The 18,531-nt window shown below is 36.9% G+C and overlaps 1 protein-coding gene across 4 annotated transcripts in view; it reads left to right on the forward strand.

Annotated features, from left to right (window-relative positions):
- COL25A1 (collagen type XXV alpha 1 chain) overlaps nt 1-18,531 on the forward strand; it is a 472,442-nt gene that overhangs the window by 285,057 nt on the left and 168,854 nt on the right. For all 4 annotated transcript variants that reach the window (XM_023764848.1, XM_006101373.3, XM_023764849.1 and 1 more), the window contains exon 5: nt 7,827-7,844. In XM_023764848.1, coding sequence (XP_023620616.1) covers nt 7,827-7,844 — 18 coding nt within the window. The remainder of the gene's footprint in view (nt 1-7,826; nt 7,845-18,531) is intronic.

Consider the following 18,531-nt stretch of genomic DNA (forward strand, 5'->3'; position numbering starts at 1 on the left):
ATTTTTTATTGATGTCAGAGAGGAAGAGAGAAGGAGCGAGAGATAGAAACATCAATGATGAGAAAGAATCATTGATTGGCTGCCTACTGCATGCCCCACACTGGGGATCGAGCCCACAACCTGGACATGTGCCCTGACTGGGAATCAGACTGTGACCTCCTGGTTCATAGGTTGATGCTCAACCATTGAGCCATACGAGTCAGGCTGGAGAACAATTTTTTATAAACCAGGGCACAAACCTCTCACCTTGGGGGCCTCTGGAATAATTACATAGCCTTGGCATTTACAACTGTTATTGTCCATACAATTGCCTACCTAACATTGTTATTTCTTTTAAAATTTTCTTAAATTTCTCTCCAATTTATGTGATTTATCTACACATTAAAAAGAGAGCATCTTAACAAAAAATGATGTGGTTCATATATACTATGGAATATTACTTAGCCATAAGAAAAGATGAAATACTGCCATTTGGGAATACATGGATGGATCCTGAGAATACCATGCTAAGTGAAATAAACCAGACAGAAAAAGTCAAGAACCATATGATTTCACCTATATGTGGGATATAAAACTGAAAGCAACAAATGAACAAACAAGACCAAAAACAAAAACAAAAAAAACCCAAAAAACCTCATAGACATGGACAGCACAATGGTGGTTACCAGAGAGATAGGGGAGTGGGTGGGGAAGTAAAGGATAAAGGGGGTCAAATATATGGTGACAAAAGATTTGATTTTGGGTATTAAACACAATATACAGATGATGTATTATAGAATTGTACACTTGAAACCTATATAATTTTATTAATCCCAATACATGTAATTTTTAAAAGCTGTGATAAAAGACAAACATGCAAATTGACCGTACCTTCGCTACACCTTAAGACACGCCCACCAGCCAATCAGAGCAACTATATGCAAATTAACCCAACCAAGATGGTGAACGGCAGCCACAGAGCTGGAGTGAGCAGGAGGCTTGGTTGCTCCAGTGATGCAGGAAGCCAAGCTTCCTGCCTGCTGTAGCTGGCTCTGAGCTCCTCTGAAGGCAACAAAGTTTCAATTATAGAAGATAAATAAACTCCAGATACCTGCTTTCAGCCAGCCGTGGCCACAGAGCTGGAGCGAGCAGGAAGCTTGGTTGCTCTAGTGATGGAGGAAGCCAAGCTTCCCGCCTGCCGCAGCCGGCTCTGAGCTCAACTGAAGGCAACAAAGTTTCAATTATAGAAGGTAAATAAATCCCAGAATAAAAAAAAAATAAGAAAAAAAGGAGAGGCTGGGAGCTTCCGTCGCCTGGGGGCTTGGCCAGCCTGAAAATGGCCCTCAGCACCTCATCCAGACTGGCCAGACAACCCAGTGGGGACCCTGTACCCTAACGGGGGTGTGGCCAGCCTGCAAACAGCCATCAGCCCCTCACCCAGGCTGGCCAGGCACCCCAGTGGGGACCCCCACCCTGATCTGGGACACCCTTCAGGGCAAACCAGCCGGCCCCCACCCGTGCACCAGGCCTCTATCCATTATAAAAGGGTAATATGCAAACTGACCCTAACAGCAGAACAACTGGGAATGACTAGTCACTATGACACACACTGACCACCAGGGAGCAGATGCTCAATGCAGGAGCTGCCCCCTGGTGGTCAGTGTGCTCCCACAGGGGGAGCTCTGCTCAACCACCAGCCAGGCTGACAGCGGTGGTGGTGGGAGCCTCTCCCACCTCCTCAGCAGCACTAAGGATGTCTGACTGCAGCTTAGGCCTGCTCCCCGCTGGCAAGTGGACATCCCCCGAGGGCTCCCGGGCTGTCAGAGGGATGTCTGATTGCCAGCTTAGGCCCAATCCCCCGGGGAGAGGGCATAAGCCAGCAGGTGGTCATCCCCCGAGGGGTTTCAGTCTGCGAGAGGGCACAGACCAGGCTGAAAAACCCTCCCGAGTGCACAAGTTTTTGTGCACTGGGCCTCTAGTGTGTGTGTGTGTGTGTGTGTGTGTGTGTGTGTGTGTGTATGTGAATAAGTTAGGAAAGAAAAGGTAAATATGGTATTGTGTTAGAAAATATAATAATGTTTTTAATTATTAAGGGAAGGACTTGTTAACCTGTTTAAGTATAAGAGTAAATCTTTAAATACAGTATTTATCTATGAAAGGCAAATATGGAAGAAATATTCCAAGTTTTGAATCAGTTTTTATTTTCTTTACATGAATCCAACAAAACCATCTCCATGTTTGCTCTCGCTCTCTTCCTCTCTCAAATTTTAAAAAAGAAATATCCACCAGCTTGAGACTATAACTCTTTATTTTCCTCTAGTGTAGAATATGGTTTCTTCTTCCCAGAATTAAAACCACTGAGGATTAAGGTTTTTTAAATTCTTAAATTGAAATGCTCTTATCTAAGAAATATTATGTGACTGTGGCTAAAGTAAGAATTATTAATCTCTATCCCATAGGGTAACACATTAGGCAGTATAAATTATGAATAATGTTTATTTTAGTCAAGCATGTAAGAAACCTTGGAAGCATAGACATTGCAAGACTATGCAGTCTTTGCAAAGCATTTTAAAATTAATTCACACAATCCTTAATACTTTACTTCTTCAGTTGCTTTTATCTGTAATATACCACTTGTGTATTAATTTGTTTTTAAATTTATAAGCTTTCTATCTAAATTTGTATTCGTTGAATGGTTTGTTGGTATTGGACGTATAGCCTACTTTAAATTGCCATGCTAAATTTTATAGCATTTTATAAGAATTAAACTAATTTGATGTAATAGCCTCTCATTAATTGGATATGGAAGCTTAATCGAACTTGGAAGGGATTTTTCTTCAGGATAGAACTCTCATGTTATTGTTCTGTGCCATGTGTGAAGGGTCTAATTCATCCTGTGAAGCCCCTGCAGTCTGCCTGACTCAGTTCCCTCTCTATTATCTGAATAATATTCACTGGATGGGGAGATTCTCTCTTTGACATGGATGCATTTATTCTGCAGTGAACAGAAGTTAAGAGACCTCTTTCTGGAATATTGGATTAAGAAATTACGAGATCTAGGTCAAACTGTGACTCTCGAAAGGTTAAGGGATCCCACCCACATGATTCTAGGATAGGATTCCTACTGCTCCTCCAAACCTCCTGCCTGCCACCAAGGCAATGATGTTGCCACTCAGAGTTCCTCTGGTGTTGTTCTAAAGCTTTACCTGAATGGCCACTTCAGGTGTTTTCACCTGAGGGAAACATAAGCTTGACATTCTAGTGTGTGGGTTTGAGAACTTTCATGAGAAAATGGAGTTATAATAGTCACTTTCAAATGATCTTTTTGGGCAGTAAAGGTTCCAAAATGCAAAATGTAGAAATTATTGTTTTGAAGTATTTTCCTTCAAGTCAAGAGAATGAAATAAATCTGAAATGAGGGTATTAAAAATGGTCATCAAACTTGGGTTTCCTAATGAGCAGTTTCTAAGTTATTGAAGTAACTGCTTTCTAATTACCTTGAAGCAGAGGTAGCACCTTTTAGAGTTGCATGAGCAGTACTAATATTCTTTCAAGCTTTTGTAAATGAAAGTGGTTTTATTTAAAATTTATCACAGTAAGTTTATGTGAGTCTGTTATCCTAATCAATATTTCAAAATACGATTGTACTTTAGCCAGGGGGTGTGGCTCAGTGGTTGGGCGTTGATCTATGAACTAGGAGGTTATGGTTCGATTCCTGGTCAGGGTACATGCCCAAGTTGTAGGCTTAATCCCCAGTAGGGGATCTGCAGGAGGCAGCCAATCAATGATTCTCTCTCATCGATGTTTCTACTTCTCTCTCCCTCTCCCTTCCTCTCTGAAATAAATAAAGATATATTTAAAAATTAAAAGTACAAATTTTGTGTGCCTATCTGTGCATGTGGGAATGGAAAAACAGTATTTTTCCCAGCTGAAAAGGGATGCCACAGATTTACCATCCATAAAAGAAGTATCATGTAGTGCATCTAATTGTCTCAGTCAGAAATCTAAGACTTTGTAGATTTAGGAAGAGTGTTAGCACTTTCTGGCAACCATACTTGTGATAACAGCCCAGCAGAGAATGGTTAATATTGCTCTTTATTGGCCTAATGTAACAGTACATCCTCCAGTGATATGTCATCTCATTATCATGTTCCATTGTGGTTTACTTGCCTCACAAAACTTTCAGCTTGTTCTGAACACTTTTCAGTCAAGCATCAGCTACTGGCTGATTGTTTTCCACCATACTGTTCTGATTACCACTTTTTATTTTATTTTTTTTAATATATTTTATTGATTTTTTACAGAGAGGAAGGGAGAGAGATAGAGAGTTAGAAACATCGATGAGAGAGAAACATCGATCAGCTGCCTCCTGCACACCCCCCACTGGGGATGTGCCCGCAACCCAGGTACATGCCCTTGACCAGAATTGAACCTGGGACCTTTCAGTCTGCAGGCCGACGCTCTATCCACTGAGCCAAACCGGTTTCGGCAATTTTTTTTTAAATTTCTTTATTGGTTAAGGTATTACAAATGTGTCCTCATCCCCCCATTACCACTTTTTAAAGCTGGCTCCCCTTGATTTTCCTTTTACTTTACCTGGTGCCTTAGCTGTCTTGAGGGCATTACATTGAGCTGTTGACATTCAGTAAATCAGCCCCTGGGAGCATTGGGCATTCTCCATCTTTGCATGTATGTTTGATCCAAATGTCAATATTTCTGTGATTTAACTATTTCCCTTGGCATGGCTCTTGATTATACTCAATTCCAGTTTTTATTTACAGTAACAGTTTGGTGATTTATTTGCTAAAAAGGTCCTTTTCAGGAATTTTATTTTTAAAATTCAACTAAGTTGTATTTTGTGAGTTTTCATCATAATTTATAAATTATTCATTTAAAAAGTATTTTAGATGGAAAAATAACTTTCATAGTTGATTATTAGTAATATTCACTGCTTATAAATTACAGTAGACTAGAAAAATATCCACTAATGAATGAAAATACTTGTTTTCCTCAGTGAATTACTCAGAAGCAACATGGAAAATTCTGGATATTTCTTTTGGTGATTTGTCATGAGGAAGACATTACCACCTAATGCCTTCGCTCACAGGGTGTTTCTGAGACCAGCTTCACTTTGGGCTCTTTTCTTCTCTCCTGTATGCTCAGCACCTGGCAGGAAACTCTCACTGCCACGCCCACAGATACCTCCCCTCTTTAGATGACTCTTTTAGGATTCTAGCTGGCACTGGCCGGGTACCTCAGTTGGTTAAAGTTTCGTCTCATAAGCCAAGGTTGCAGGTTCTATCTCCAGCTAGGGCACATACAAGAATCAATCAATGAATGCATAAATAACTGAAAAAACTAATCGATGTTTCTCTCTCTTTCTCTCTCTCCCTCCCTTCCTCTCTCTCTAAAATCAATACATAAAATAAAAAGAAAATATTCCAGTTGCTAGACTGTTTTCTGACAGGTATTCCACTGTGTCTGCTAGTGCACAGCTTGTTACATTACACTGAGTGTAGGCAGTCCTAAAATCTTGGGTAAGATTTATAAGGATTGCATTGTGTAATCCATGTTTTAGGGAGAGTTACCAAATTTGTCATGTTGTATGCATCGTTTTTCTGGGAAGCCTCTCTACTAACCCACTTCCATCCCTCTTTTTCATGTTCCCCACCCTACAGACAAACATAAACACATTCACATGCATGCACACCTGAAATTCATTTCACATGTTAGGGCAATCTGAGTTTTCTGTTGCTGTATACTTTCTAATGCTCATTTGGAAAGTATACAGCAACGTTTTCATTTCACTATCATTTACTATTTATTCTCACTATCACTAATATAAAATGTATAACACAATGTATGTTTATATATAATAACATAAATATATGTACACATTATGCTAAAATCATTTGTTCAGTGTAATGACACAAATGCCACATTTTAAAAACAGACAGGAAAATTCTCAGTTGTAGGACAAGCAAAAAATTTCAGCAACAATGCTAAAATATATTCTTTTGAAGAAATTCTTTCTGATTTTGGAGAATCCTACATTTGAGTTTTTACCAAAACATACAAGAGATGTAATGTATTCCAAGGTTTTATAAATGTTTACATTTCTGAGTTTGCAGTAGTTTTAAATTTCAGAAAGGTCAGAAGCTTAAAACATTGAGAGGGCAGGTGAGAGTGAGCATGTGTTGCAATTTCACCTATTACATGGATCTGGCAAGATCCATATTTGCGTGTAAGTGGAGAGCCTTGCCTTTGTAGGTCTTCCAAGTTGAGAGCCGATGTTAGGGCTGTCTGTTCCCCTCCAGAACCTTTGCTGACCTGGTTTCTGGACAGGCATCAGTTAGCAGTCTGGTCCTGCCGGTTGGAGGTCTGCATCTGGAGGCAGAGCTTCACCTTGTAGCCGAGGAGTGGATGGGAGGTTTAGAAAGTCCAGTCTCTTGAAGAGTGCTCTAGTGTCATCGTTGATCTGAGCAAGCCTACTTCTTTTTTTCTTAAACTTCCAGACTAAAAGGCAGAATGACCGGGTGGAAAAGCATGAACTTCAGAATCAGATTTGGTTTAAATTTTGCCTCCCCAACTATAGACTGTGTGATTTTTCACTTATTTCTGTGAGTCTCAGTTTCTTCATTTGTAAAATGCAGGGAAGTTTATCAGTAGTAAATGGAATAACAAATCCCAAGTGTCTGGTATTTGGTTAGGAATTAGTGAATATTATTCTCTTTCTCTCTCTCTACCATTAAAGAGTACAGGAGTGGAGTGAGTAACCTCCACAGCAGCCTGGTTTAGCTCCCCTTCGTGGTTTGATTACACAAAACCTGGCCAACCACATTTTCAGACAATGCTTTTGAAAATCATTTGTTCTATCCCCAGTAAGAGAACAAATCATCAAAGAAATTCTAAGCTCAGAGAGGGGCTAAGAGAGAGCAAGTCTTCTCTGGGAATTGTATTAGCACCATGCTTTCCTGAATAATACTCAGTGGCATTTTGCTGATGCAATGAGATTTTGTACATTATTAATGTATTTTTTAAGATTCCTTAACTCAGTGTGAACTTTTTCTTTCATTTCATCTTACACAAAACCCAACTGGAGATTTTAAGAAGGTGATGTGTAATCAATACTTTTATTCACAGGTGATTTTTCTCTTAGTGACAAGCATATACAATTATGCTGCTTTGAAGTTATCAGCTTAAACAAGAAAGTGACATTCCAAATGAATTAGATTGGCCAGAGGTTACATAATCTATTGACTATTGGAGGAGTTATGATGCACTTAATTGGGCCAAACCCTTTCCTCCTGTCCTTTCAAAATGCCCATAGGCTGGATTATGCACAATAAGAGAGAAATATTTATTTTTAAAAATGATTAAAATATTATTAAACAATGAGAAATCCAAAGCCTTGGTGAGTTCTAAAACTAAGATATCTGCCTCTTTTTTCCTTCACTCTGTGCCATCTTGGAATATGTAGCTCACAGTAATAGTCTGTGCGAGTACACCCTCTTTTTCACTAACCATTCATTATGATCATGTGAGGTAGATTTCCCTTTGCCTTCTCCTTCTGCAATTTGATTCTAGAGCATACTAAAACTCTTGAGTCATTTTGGAGTTACATGTAATAGACCATAATATCAAGATCTTAGATGATAACATAGAGTAAAAATGTAAACTATAATATGATCTTAAAACCACAAAGTAAAGTTTTGCCAGTAGTTAGGTATTGATTGTTATCTTCAGAAATATTCTGAAAAAAATTTCAGAACTAGTTGGAGTTTTAAGTGAACAATTCACTGAAGAAAACCCATTTGTAACTCTTTCTTTTTCTTTTTCAATTTCAGGGTCAGCCTGGTCCTCAGGTAAGTGAACTCTTCTAACAAATTAATTCCAATTTAGGAATTTTCCAGTATAGAGGTTTTTCTGCAATTCTTTTTCAGCGGATATAAAAAGCTGTGAGCCAGTAATCATGACACCACACAGTAGACCAAATATTTCCCAGGAGTAGAGCTTCAGCGGGGCCTCTTCAAGGCTGTATGAGCCACGTCAGCTGTTGGGCCAGATGGCAAGTTAACAATGCACTATCATCTAAAGCAAAACGCTTAACTGATCTGAAACAGAGCCACAGGACTTTAATGTAAGACAGAACGACTTACTAGATGTCGGCTATGAACTGGCTCACATTAGGTACTGATTAATCATGTACTAATAACGTTATTGGAAATCCACAGACTCTGATCATGTAGACTCTCCTCCTACCAGCTTCATTTGATTCATTATAGACAGATACTGAATTCATTCCCCACTTTCAATATAAACCAACTGCTGAAGACATGATTTATAATTAAATGTGAATACAGTCAACATAAAATCTTTTGAGCCCTAAATCATTGAAGAAAATGAGGAAATTTTAGAAGAAAGTAATGTGTATAAAGATGAAAGTACAAAAGGAGGGAGTTTCAGAAATGAGTCAGTACCAAACAACAAATTTAATATTACTACTTATTGTAGTCTGTAGGAAGCTATAGAGAAGGAACTGACATTATTAATGTTTCACCCTTAACCCTGTAATACCTGTAAATAACATAATTATTTCTTGAGTGTCCCTTATGTTTCTTTCCCCTCGACATACCAAATGCTATTTCTGTCCTAGATTGTTTGATAAATAAATGACTTTCATAATATCTTTGTTAGTCAATATCATAAATTGTCACTATGTACTAATTTTCATATTAGACCAAGAGAATATTATTTATATTTTTTATGAGCTCTGTATATTAATGATGTCTGACAAACAAAAATCCCCACATACTTCAATAGAGCAGTCCTCTTCACACTACACTCATGAGAAAAAGTTTGACATGTAATTAATTTATATTCATTGAAAAAATGCATTATTTGAGATTTTTCACTAAAATTTTTAGTTGATTCAAGGTAATTATTGGAGGGAAAAAACTCATCAAAGCAAGTTGTAGCTTATTCCCTAAGTTTGCAACTGCTACATTATACCGGGATGAAGACAAAGTAAAAGGTGTTTTGCCTGTTTTATTTTATTTGATTATCAAATAAAATAAAACAGCCTTGGGAAGTATTGCATATATAAATGACTCACCTGGGATGATACCATAAAACAGGGAGCAGGAGTCAAGTTTGTCTCTAAAACCCTCATACCCCTGCATATCTCTAGGGAAGAAATGAGATAATAGACAATGAAAGAAATTAGAGTGTTAATCAAAGACATTTGAGAGAGGATGATAATGTTTAACATATTTTAAGTTTTAATGGAACTTCTGTCTTAGCCTGTATCACCTCTCACTATCCCAGAGCAGTTCTTAAGATAAGGATTTGAGCATAAGTACTTTATCTGAGAGATGATCCCAGGAAGCATTGTGAGGAGGTGGGAATATAACACAGGGAGGGCATGAAAACCAGGAAACAGATGCATCAATGAACAGGTTACTGCTGTGGACTGGGGCTCAGTCCTGCTGAAGAACTTAGGAGAGACTGTGTAGAGCTTGCCTCAGACTCGTCCCACCAAGGCGCACAGAAATTGATGTATCTACCCACTAATTTACCTTTCTTCATTGTTGAGAGTTGTGCCTGGTGTTAACTCTCTGTCACTTCTGACCTGCCCCCAGAAGGTCTAGCATAATCCAGCTGCTAGAGGAATGCAGGAAGCCATAAGGACTTATGGAACCTGTATTCCACCACTGTCTTGGAGGGAGGCAGTGATGTGGGTTGACACCTACATCTGCTAAGCAAGTGTCCTATTGACAAAACAAAGAGTGAGAAATTTAGATATCGATGTAACGATTTGGAAATTGGACAAAAATATAGCATTAAAAGCATATTAGTTAATGAGATGTTAAAAGGAATAACTGTAAAAAGAACAAGATCATAATAAATCTTGTGTGTACCGCTACAATTAACGAGCAGAAGAGAGATGGTGAACTAGCAGCATAGGAAGCCCAGGATAGACAGAACTAGGAACATTCTGGGTCCCTGTAGCTGAGACTTAAAAGTATATTATGGGCCCTGGCTGAGTGGCTGAGTTGGTTGAAGCATCAACCTGTGCACCAAAAGACTATGGGTTCAATCCCTGGTTGGGGTACATATGGAGGGTAATGGATCAATGTCTCTCTTTCCCTTCCTCTCTCTCTAAAAATCAATAAAAACATATCCTCAGGTGAGGGGTTTTTTGTTTTTGTTGTTTTAAAAAAGTTCTATTTCCTCCATGAAATTGAACATAAACAAACATTTTTAAAAAGAGTATATTATGGTATTTCAGAATAACTTTACGTCAGGTCTTAAATATACTTCAGAAAAATAAACTTTGTATAGCTGCCTCCACTTGAAAATTTTAGAAACTTTTGAGGGAGAATATGATTGGCATTCTCAAATGGTAACCTGCTCTGATCTTCCTTAATTTTGGCTGCCAGTTTATGTATTATTTTTCTAACCCCTAATCTACTCTCGGGATTTTTTTTTAAACAAAAAGTGGATGTTAAATATAAAGTAGGCTTTTAACAAATTTTATCTAACTAAAAATATAAACACTTAGAAATGGCTTATATAGTAAATGCAATTATCAATATATATAGCAGTTATAGTATTTTATAAGTTATACAATACCACCTTATCATGAATCCAGTTTTTCTTTGAGTAAATGTTTGTAAACTATACATTAAATTTGTTTCATCCAGATTTATAATGAAAAAGCAAACAATGTACATTTAAAACCTGAATTAAGAAATTATAATGGGCTCTTAAATGTTTGAAACCTTTCTTTTATTTGATCAAATTTCTCTTAAAATGTCCATGTTTTGTTATTTGGGTCACTAAAAATGATTTTAGTCATATACAATGTACATAATAACTGGGTATGTCTTCCTTTTTTTAAAAAAAATCATCTCTTTGATGACTTAAAAGGATATCCACTTTTTTCTTAAATTTTTATCTTTTTCAGTTTTTCTAATTTTATAAGATTTATAAACTTCATAACTTATTTTTTGTTATTTATAAATATAAGATTCAAAATTACAAATTTACCTGCATTTCTTCCCTGCTGATCCTGTTCTTCCCTCATCCCTGTGTCTTCTTTGCACATTTTTTTTAACTGTGGGGAAAGGGAAGCGCACAAAAATTGCAAAACTTTCTCTTTACCTTCTCCCCCCTATCTCCTTTTGTAACTAGTTAAGGGAGGATAAGGAAGAAGAAAGTTTGCCATCTAAACAAGCTTTCTCCAAGTAAGTTTCCTTAACTAGTCCTCAAAACCTTCTTCCTGAGTCATATCCGTGTCACCCAGAGACCTTCCCTGTGACTGGTTAGTATTGTGAGAGAAAGCTTCTAAAATCCCAAATTCCAACTCTCAATGGATTTTTCCATTAGGAGAATTACCAGTATTGTTTCTATTGTACAAGAATTTTTTTTAAAGTATATTTTATTGATTTTTTACAGAGAGGAAGGGAAAGGGATAGAGAGTTAGAAACATCGATCAGCTGCCTCCTGCACACTCCCTACTGGGTATGTGCCCGCAACCAAGGTACATGCCCTTGACTGGAATCGAACCTGGGACCCTTGAGTCCGCAGGCCAACGCTCTATCCACTGAGCCAAACTGATTAGGCAAGAATTTTTTTAGGTACATTAGGAATAGGTTTTTGTGAATTGGTCTGGGAAAATAAACTATATTTATATTATGATTCCTCTGGGAAGATAAAATCAGATTTATAAACAGTTAACTTCCAAAAAAAGAGTTGTAAATGTTTGAGTTGGGAAATTGCACATCCTTTCAAGTTTATAAAAGATTTGGGCAGAATTATAATTGGCAACTTGTTGTTCATGTACAAATGTTTATGTCTGTGAGAGTTTTCTTGCAGAGGGTAAATATTCCCATGTCATCTTTTTCACAGTATTATTATACAGTGCAAAACTCTTCCTTAGAGAGTATAAAACTCAATTTTGCTTCTTTAATATTGCATTTCTTTAGTAAGAACCTCCAGATTAATAAGGTTTCATTTTGCAGACCAATAGCAAAAGGAGCACATCTGTTATATCAGCAGAAGGGAGTTCTTTCCATCATCTTTCTAAAGTTAAAGATGGTTAGATGGATTTAAATTCGATTTTTAAACAACTGCGAAGACAGGAAAGCTAAATGAAAGTAACCCTGCTGCAGTGATAGCATGAAAATAAATACAAAAATAGGCCTTGGGGAAGGGAGGTGAGTCTTTGCATTTACCAAAATGGGTGAGAAAATGGTGCTTGACAAGGGAAATAAGATGGGGAAAGGGTATTAGAAAGAAAAGGGTAATTCTAGCAGCTGTGGTTAAGATGGAAAAGAGGCAAGGAAATGAATGAAGAGGATATTGCTGTGAATCCACTGAAACAAAGGAAATCAAATTCTTAGAGAGAAAAAGGGGTAGGGTAGAGTAAATAATGTCCCAAAGACTTAAAAAAATGGTTTGGGTTAAAAGAAAAGACAGTGACAACAGAGTGTAAGTAAGGGAAGAAAGAAGGAAAGGAAGCTAGAAAAAAGACATGAGCATTTCTATTTCGAACTAACACTAATTATTTGGGGGTGGGGCAAAATTAATCTGTTGCCATAAAAGTCACCCTGATATATCTTCATTAATTCATAGTAACATAATTCAATTCACTCAAGTATTTATTTAGCTGGTACTATGTTCAAGGCACAGTGACAAGGCTGTGAAATTGTGGTGCTCAAGACAGACTCAACCTCTATTTTTTTTGTAGTTCTTTTAATATTAGTCAAGAAGGATATGGAGTCCTGTCAATTCTCACAGACCCACCATCTGAGGATGACTTAGCCACATCTCCAAATCTGGGAAATCCCCAGTTTTAGCCAGGACCCTAAACATGAGGTATTTAAAGAGGCATTTTTCCAACATGCAGGTGACTGAGGATCAATGCCATTGCTCTAAGTGTGGTTCTGGTGCCATGTTTTATTTGTAATAATTGGCTTTCTGCCAGGATCAAAGCATCCCTGTTCTGGTAACTGAGTCCTTTTTTGGCTTCCCAGTCCTACATCCCCTTTCTGTGTTCCTCTCTTCATCCTAGGTCCTCCTTTTCCTTGTCCCTCTACTACCAGGTGTTAAGAGTCATGGAGCTATGTTTCTATGTCTTTGGGTTTATTTTTAAAATTTTTTTAATATATATTTTATTGGTTTTTTACAGAGAGGAAGGGAGAGGGATAGAGAGTTAGAAACATCGATGAGAGAGAAACATCGATCAGCTGCCTCCTGCACACTCCCCACTGGGTATGTGCCCACAACCAAGGTACATGCCCTTGACTGGAATCTAACCTGGGACCCTTCAGTCCGCAGGCAGATGCTTCATCCACTAAGCCAAACTGGTTAGGGCTAGGTTTATTTTTTAACAGACTGTCAAACCTCAGAGGGAAGGCAGGGGAGGGTGGAGGGGGGGGGGGAGAAACCAACCAATGAACTCATATATGTATATACATAACCCAAGGACACAGATAGTGGGTGGTGAAGGCTAGCCACTGACTTTTGCCTAGCCAGTCATTGCTGGAGTCAGGAAAATGAGCATTTAATATGCTCCTGCCTCTATGGTGAAGATACTGAGAGTGGGGATTAAGTGTAGCATCAACCAATATCATCCTATACACGTCAGCTAGATAAAATATTTCTATCAGGTTTATGTCATTATGTCATTCTTCTAACCCTACAACTTTGAATCTCAATGTAATTACCATTTAGAGTTTCTTGCCTGGCATTCACATCTTTTATTTTGGCCTGTTTTTCAGCCTGATCTGTAAATTTTTCATTAATGCTCTTTCTGGACACTGTGCTTCATCCAAACCAAGTCAAACCATTTACTTTCCCCCCTTTTAAATCTGTTTTTTCCCATTTATCTTTTCTTAGAATATAGTCTTTTCTCCAGAACTGCTTTCCTCTCAGACCCCAGATACACTCAGTTTCCACATATTCAAATATGATCACCTTTCATATTTACCCACCACTTCTTCCATCAAGATGTCTTTATTCTCCCTTAACTGAATATAGTTTCTCCCTTTGCAAGCTCTGTGATCTTGGGCAAGTTACTCAATCACTGAGTCTCATTTTTCTCTCTGTAAAGCAGAGATAATAATGTCTTATCTCAACAGATGGCTTGAGGATTAAACTAAGATAATATATGTATAACTTCTAACTTGGTGCCTAGTACATGAATGCACTCAATAAGTAATAATTCCCTACTTTCTGTTGTATCACTGTTATTTATAAAAGATATTTCACTCTTTATTACTAGCTATGATCTTCAAGAGTGAGATCTATGTTTTCTTTCATCTTTAGTATCCTCTCCAACACTTGACATAGTTCCTTGTAGACAGTAGAAGTTCAACAAATGCTATTGAGTTGTGAGTGTTAAGGAAAAGAAAGCCGAGGAAACAGAGGTATGGTTACGTGGAACAGATGGAAATTGGAGGGGCGTGGGGAAGACTGTATAAAAGAAGGTGAAGAGAGTAGCCAAAGACCATATATGCATAGCCCATGGACACAGACAACAGAGTGGTGAAGGCCTGGGGATGGGTGGCAGGGCCTGGGGGGACATCTGTAATAGTGTCAACAATTTTTAAAAAAGGATGTCTGTGAAAAAATAAAAATAAAAAAAGAAAGCAGAGGAAGAGAGAGAGCTATCGGCTTCTCATAATTCTAAATGCCTCAGTCAGTAATCCCACTTACCACAAGTCTCTAAGGTTTCTACACTCTGAGATCTTACTGAGCTTTATCAATGTTATTATCTCACTTCCACAAGGTTTGGAGAGTTTGGATACCTTTGCTTCCTTTCATTTCATAGTTTACTTATATTGATATTTAGTTTTGGTGAAAATAAACAGATAGCATTAACCCAGGGCCATGCTTAAAATGTATTTTATTTTGTAACAATTTATTTGTAGGATTCAAGGCTTGGCTTTGAATTTTAATAATGGAGACAGTTATAGAAAGTAGTTCATGGTGGTTGTGTGTAATGCCACATTGCTAAAACAATAGCATTCTCTCACTAGTAAATAATTTAATACAAATTGTAGAAACGAATTGCTTTTAAAAATCCTTCTCAGGATACCGTCTCATATGCTTTAGAAAAATAGTTCAACCTTTTTCCCACCCAAAATCACACCATCAGTGGAATCATTTTGTTAAGTGAAAGTTACCTCTTTCATACCCAGGACATTTCTTTTGCATGACATTTTTAGAATTTAAAAGCCCTCCTCATAACTCCTCTCTGGAGTTGCATGTGAGCATAAAAGAGATATAATTCCCTTAGGAATTTGGAGTACTAAAGCGGCATGCATGTTGTAATTCTGTATTACTCAGTGAGAAAAAAATGTAAGAGAAAACCACAAGCAACCATCAGACAACTGCACATGGAGGCGTGTGGCTTCCATTTGTATTTTCTTGAAAAGAAGTAGAAGATGTCACTTTGCCTTTCCCTCCCAAACCCCCTTTTGCTTTTATTTGTTCTGATATTGTCATTGCCATTTCACAACATTTTACAAAAATCAAGTTGTGTGTGCCCTGTAAGGAATTATTTCTGATATTTTGGGGCAGTATTTAACTTTCTATTCACATGTTTTTAATTATATACTAAGCTCCTTCTAACCTAACACTTTAGCAATTCCCATATTTCATGTTTGTGTTTCAGTCCAACCTTTTTCCGATCCATATAGTCTGTCTTGGGGGCAGGGGGAGGACATCTACATTCTGCAAGAAATTTGGAAAGCATGTCCCTGTGTGTGCTTGTGTGTGTGTGTGTGTGTGTGTGTGTGTGTGTGTAGAAAATCTTTACTACAAAATAGAATTATCATATTAAACTAGTAATCAATCAACCATGCTATATTTCATAATGTATTATCATTTCCCATTATCTATATTTTATGTGGTGGTTAGATGATAAAGAGAATGATTATTAAAGTCTTAACATCTTAGATTTTTAAAGATATTTTATTAAGTAATTGGTTAATATGATATGAAAGACTCCATTGTACTCCAAGTAGATTATATCTTTAAAGGAACACATAGAATAGCAGTTTATTTATTTTATTAGAATTCACATTTTTAACATGGTCATTTGTATACTGAAATAGTATAACATCATCCTCAAAGTTTAATTCTAGCTTAGAATTCTTTTCTACTGAAATTAACTGAAGAACATTTATTGCCAACTTTATGCCTTGTTCCCTATCAAATATACCAGTATTCCTTTTAATTCTGTCTAAATAAAGGTGAATAACACATAGCTTTCCATTAATAATTAAATTAATCCAACATTGACTTGTATATGTGGAAGTTATTATTTCCTAAATTTTTTATTCATTTTCGTATCTCAATTTCTTTATACAGTGTTGATATATAGAAAATGCACAATACATATCTATTGAATAAATGTATACATTTAATAATGCAGATTTAAAGATAAATTTATATTCATTTGATGATGAAATGACTGAAGCAATTTAAAATATTAGCTTTTGGTAGTCTTTTTTTTTTTTAAATCCTCACCTGAGGATATTTTTTCATTGATTTTTGCGGAGAGTGAAAAAGAGAAGGAAAGACAGAGAAACATCGATGTGAGAGAAACACATTGATTGGTTGCCTCCTGCATGAGCCCCGACCAGAGCCCAGCCAGGGAGGAGCCTGTAACCAAGGTATGTGTCCTTGACTAGAATCGAACCCAGGACCCTTTGGTCCGCAGGCCTACGCTCTATCCACTGAGCCAAACTGTCTAGGGCTGGCAATCTATTTTTAAAGCAGCATATGGAATACATTGAATAAGGTTATGGGGTGGCTCCATGGGTAGACAGGGGTTTAAATCCTGGTCTTCCACTTACAAACTGTGTAACTCTAGGCAAGTTATCTCTTTTCCTTCAGTTTTTCAATATAAAATAAAGATGGTTGGTTTAATTTAATACATGACTTACTGAAGCACGTAGAACAGTGTATGTGGCATCCATAGTGTTATTATTAAGGGCCTACTTATGCACACATCTTCTCACATCAGCATTCACACAGGGACAGAGCCATATGGATGTTACCCTTACAGTGGTACTTCATCTGTTGGATAAGTCCAATAGAATAATGACCTCAAAGCATATAGAGATTTAGGATAAGTAGTTCAATCTTAAAATCAAGGAATTCATGAAAAGTAATTATAACTGTTAGATATGCTTTATAGTCTAGGATTCTCTATTAAAACAGTCATTTATATGCACATTTGTAAGTGTGTCTAATTCTTTCTAAAAATATCAAGGAGTTATAGTTAAAAATATTTTTGTCAGTGAAGTAAAATTAATTCAGTTGTAAATGTTTAAACTTTAAATTAGTATCTACAAATTTTCTCAAATATATTATGTATATATATTATTTCACATATATGTTTAATAATTTTGATATCATAACCAAAATTCTTAATAGACTAAATTTATTTTCTCATTAAATATCTCCAGTCATATTCCATTGATACCACATTTAAATATATATATATTTCAGCAAGAAAGGGAAGGGGAGAGGAAAAGAGAGATAGAAACATCAAGGATGACAGAGAATCATTGATTGGCTGCCTCCTGCACATCCTCTACTGGGGATCAAGCCCACAACCCAGCACATGCCCTGACTGGGAATCAAATGTGACCTCCTGGTTCATAGGTTGATGCTTAACCACTGAATCGTACTGGCTGGGCAATTGATACCACATTTTCAATACAGAATGTATTTCTTGGATTGTGTAGAGATTAAAATGGAGGAATGCTATAAAATAGAATAAGGTAAATGGTTTAAAGTAAATTAATAGCTCCAGAAACATCTGGGGGAGGGGGTGGGCTAGAGGGGTCAATGGAGGAAAAAAGGGGTACAGCTGTATTCAATAATAAAGATAAATTTTTTAAAAATTAACATCTTATTCTGTCTTCTCTCTTTTGGGTAGACCATATTTAAACTTAAACAATGACTGTAGGAGACTCTACTACCTTCCTAAGTTAAGGAACTTGAAGTGAGACTTCATACTTCAGATTTTTAAAAAATGATCAGTATATTCACTGCTAATTATTTTTAAGATCTTAGATCAGGCAGAATCTGTCACAATAATTCACATTCAGTAAATATTCTTTTAATAAAAAATACATGGAGTTGATTTGCATTTCCCTAATGATTAGTTATGTTGAGCATCTTTTCATCGTCTGTTGGCCATCTGTATGTCTTCTTTGGAGAAATGTCTGTTCAGGTCCTCTGTCCATTTTTTTAAAAACTGGATTGTTTGTGTGTTGTTTTTTGATGTTGAGTTGTATGAGTTCCTTATGTAGTTTAATATCAACCCCCTATTGGATATATAATTTGAATATCCTTGCACCTGTCAACATGGCTATGATAAATAAAATCAATAAATAACAAGTGTTGGTGAGGATGTGGAAAAAAAGAGAACCCTGGTACACTCTTAGTGGGACCAGGGTGCAACCACTATGGAAAAACAGTCTGGAGATTCCTCAAAAAATTAAAAATAGAGCTGCTATACAACCC

The sequence above is a fragment of the Myotis lucifugus genome, unplaced genomic scaffold (assembly GCF_000147115.1).
Source record: "Myotis lucifugus unplaced genomic scaffold, Myoluc2.0 scaffold_353, whole genome shotgun sequence".
In the NCBI taxonomy this organism is placed as follows: Eukaryota; Metazoa; Chordata; class Mammalia; order Chiroptera; family Vespertilionidae; genus Myotis; species Myotis lucifugus.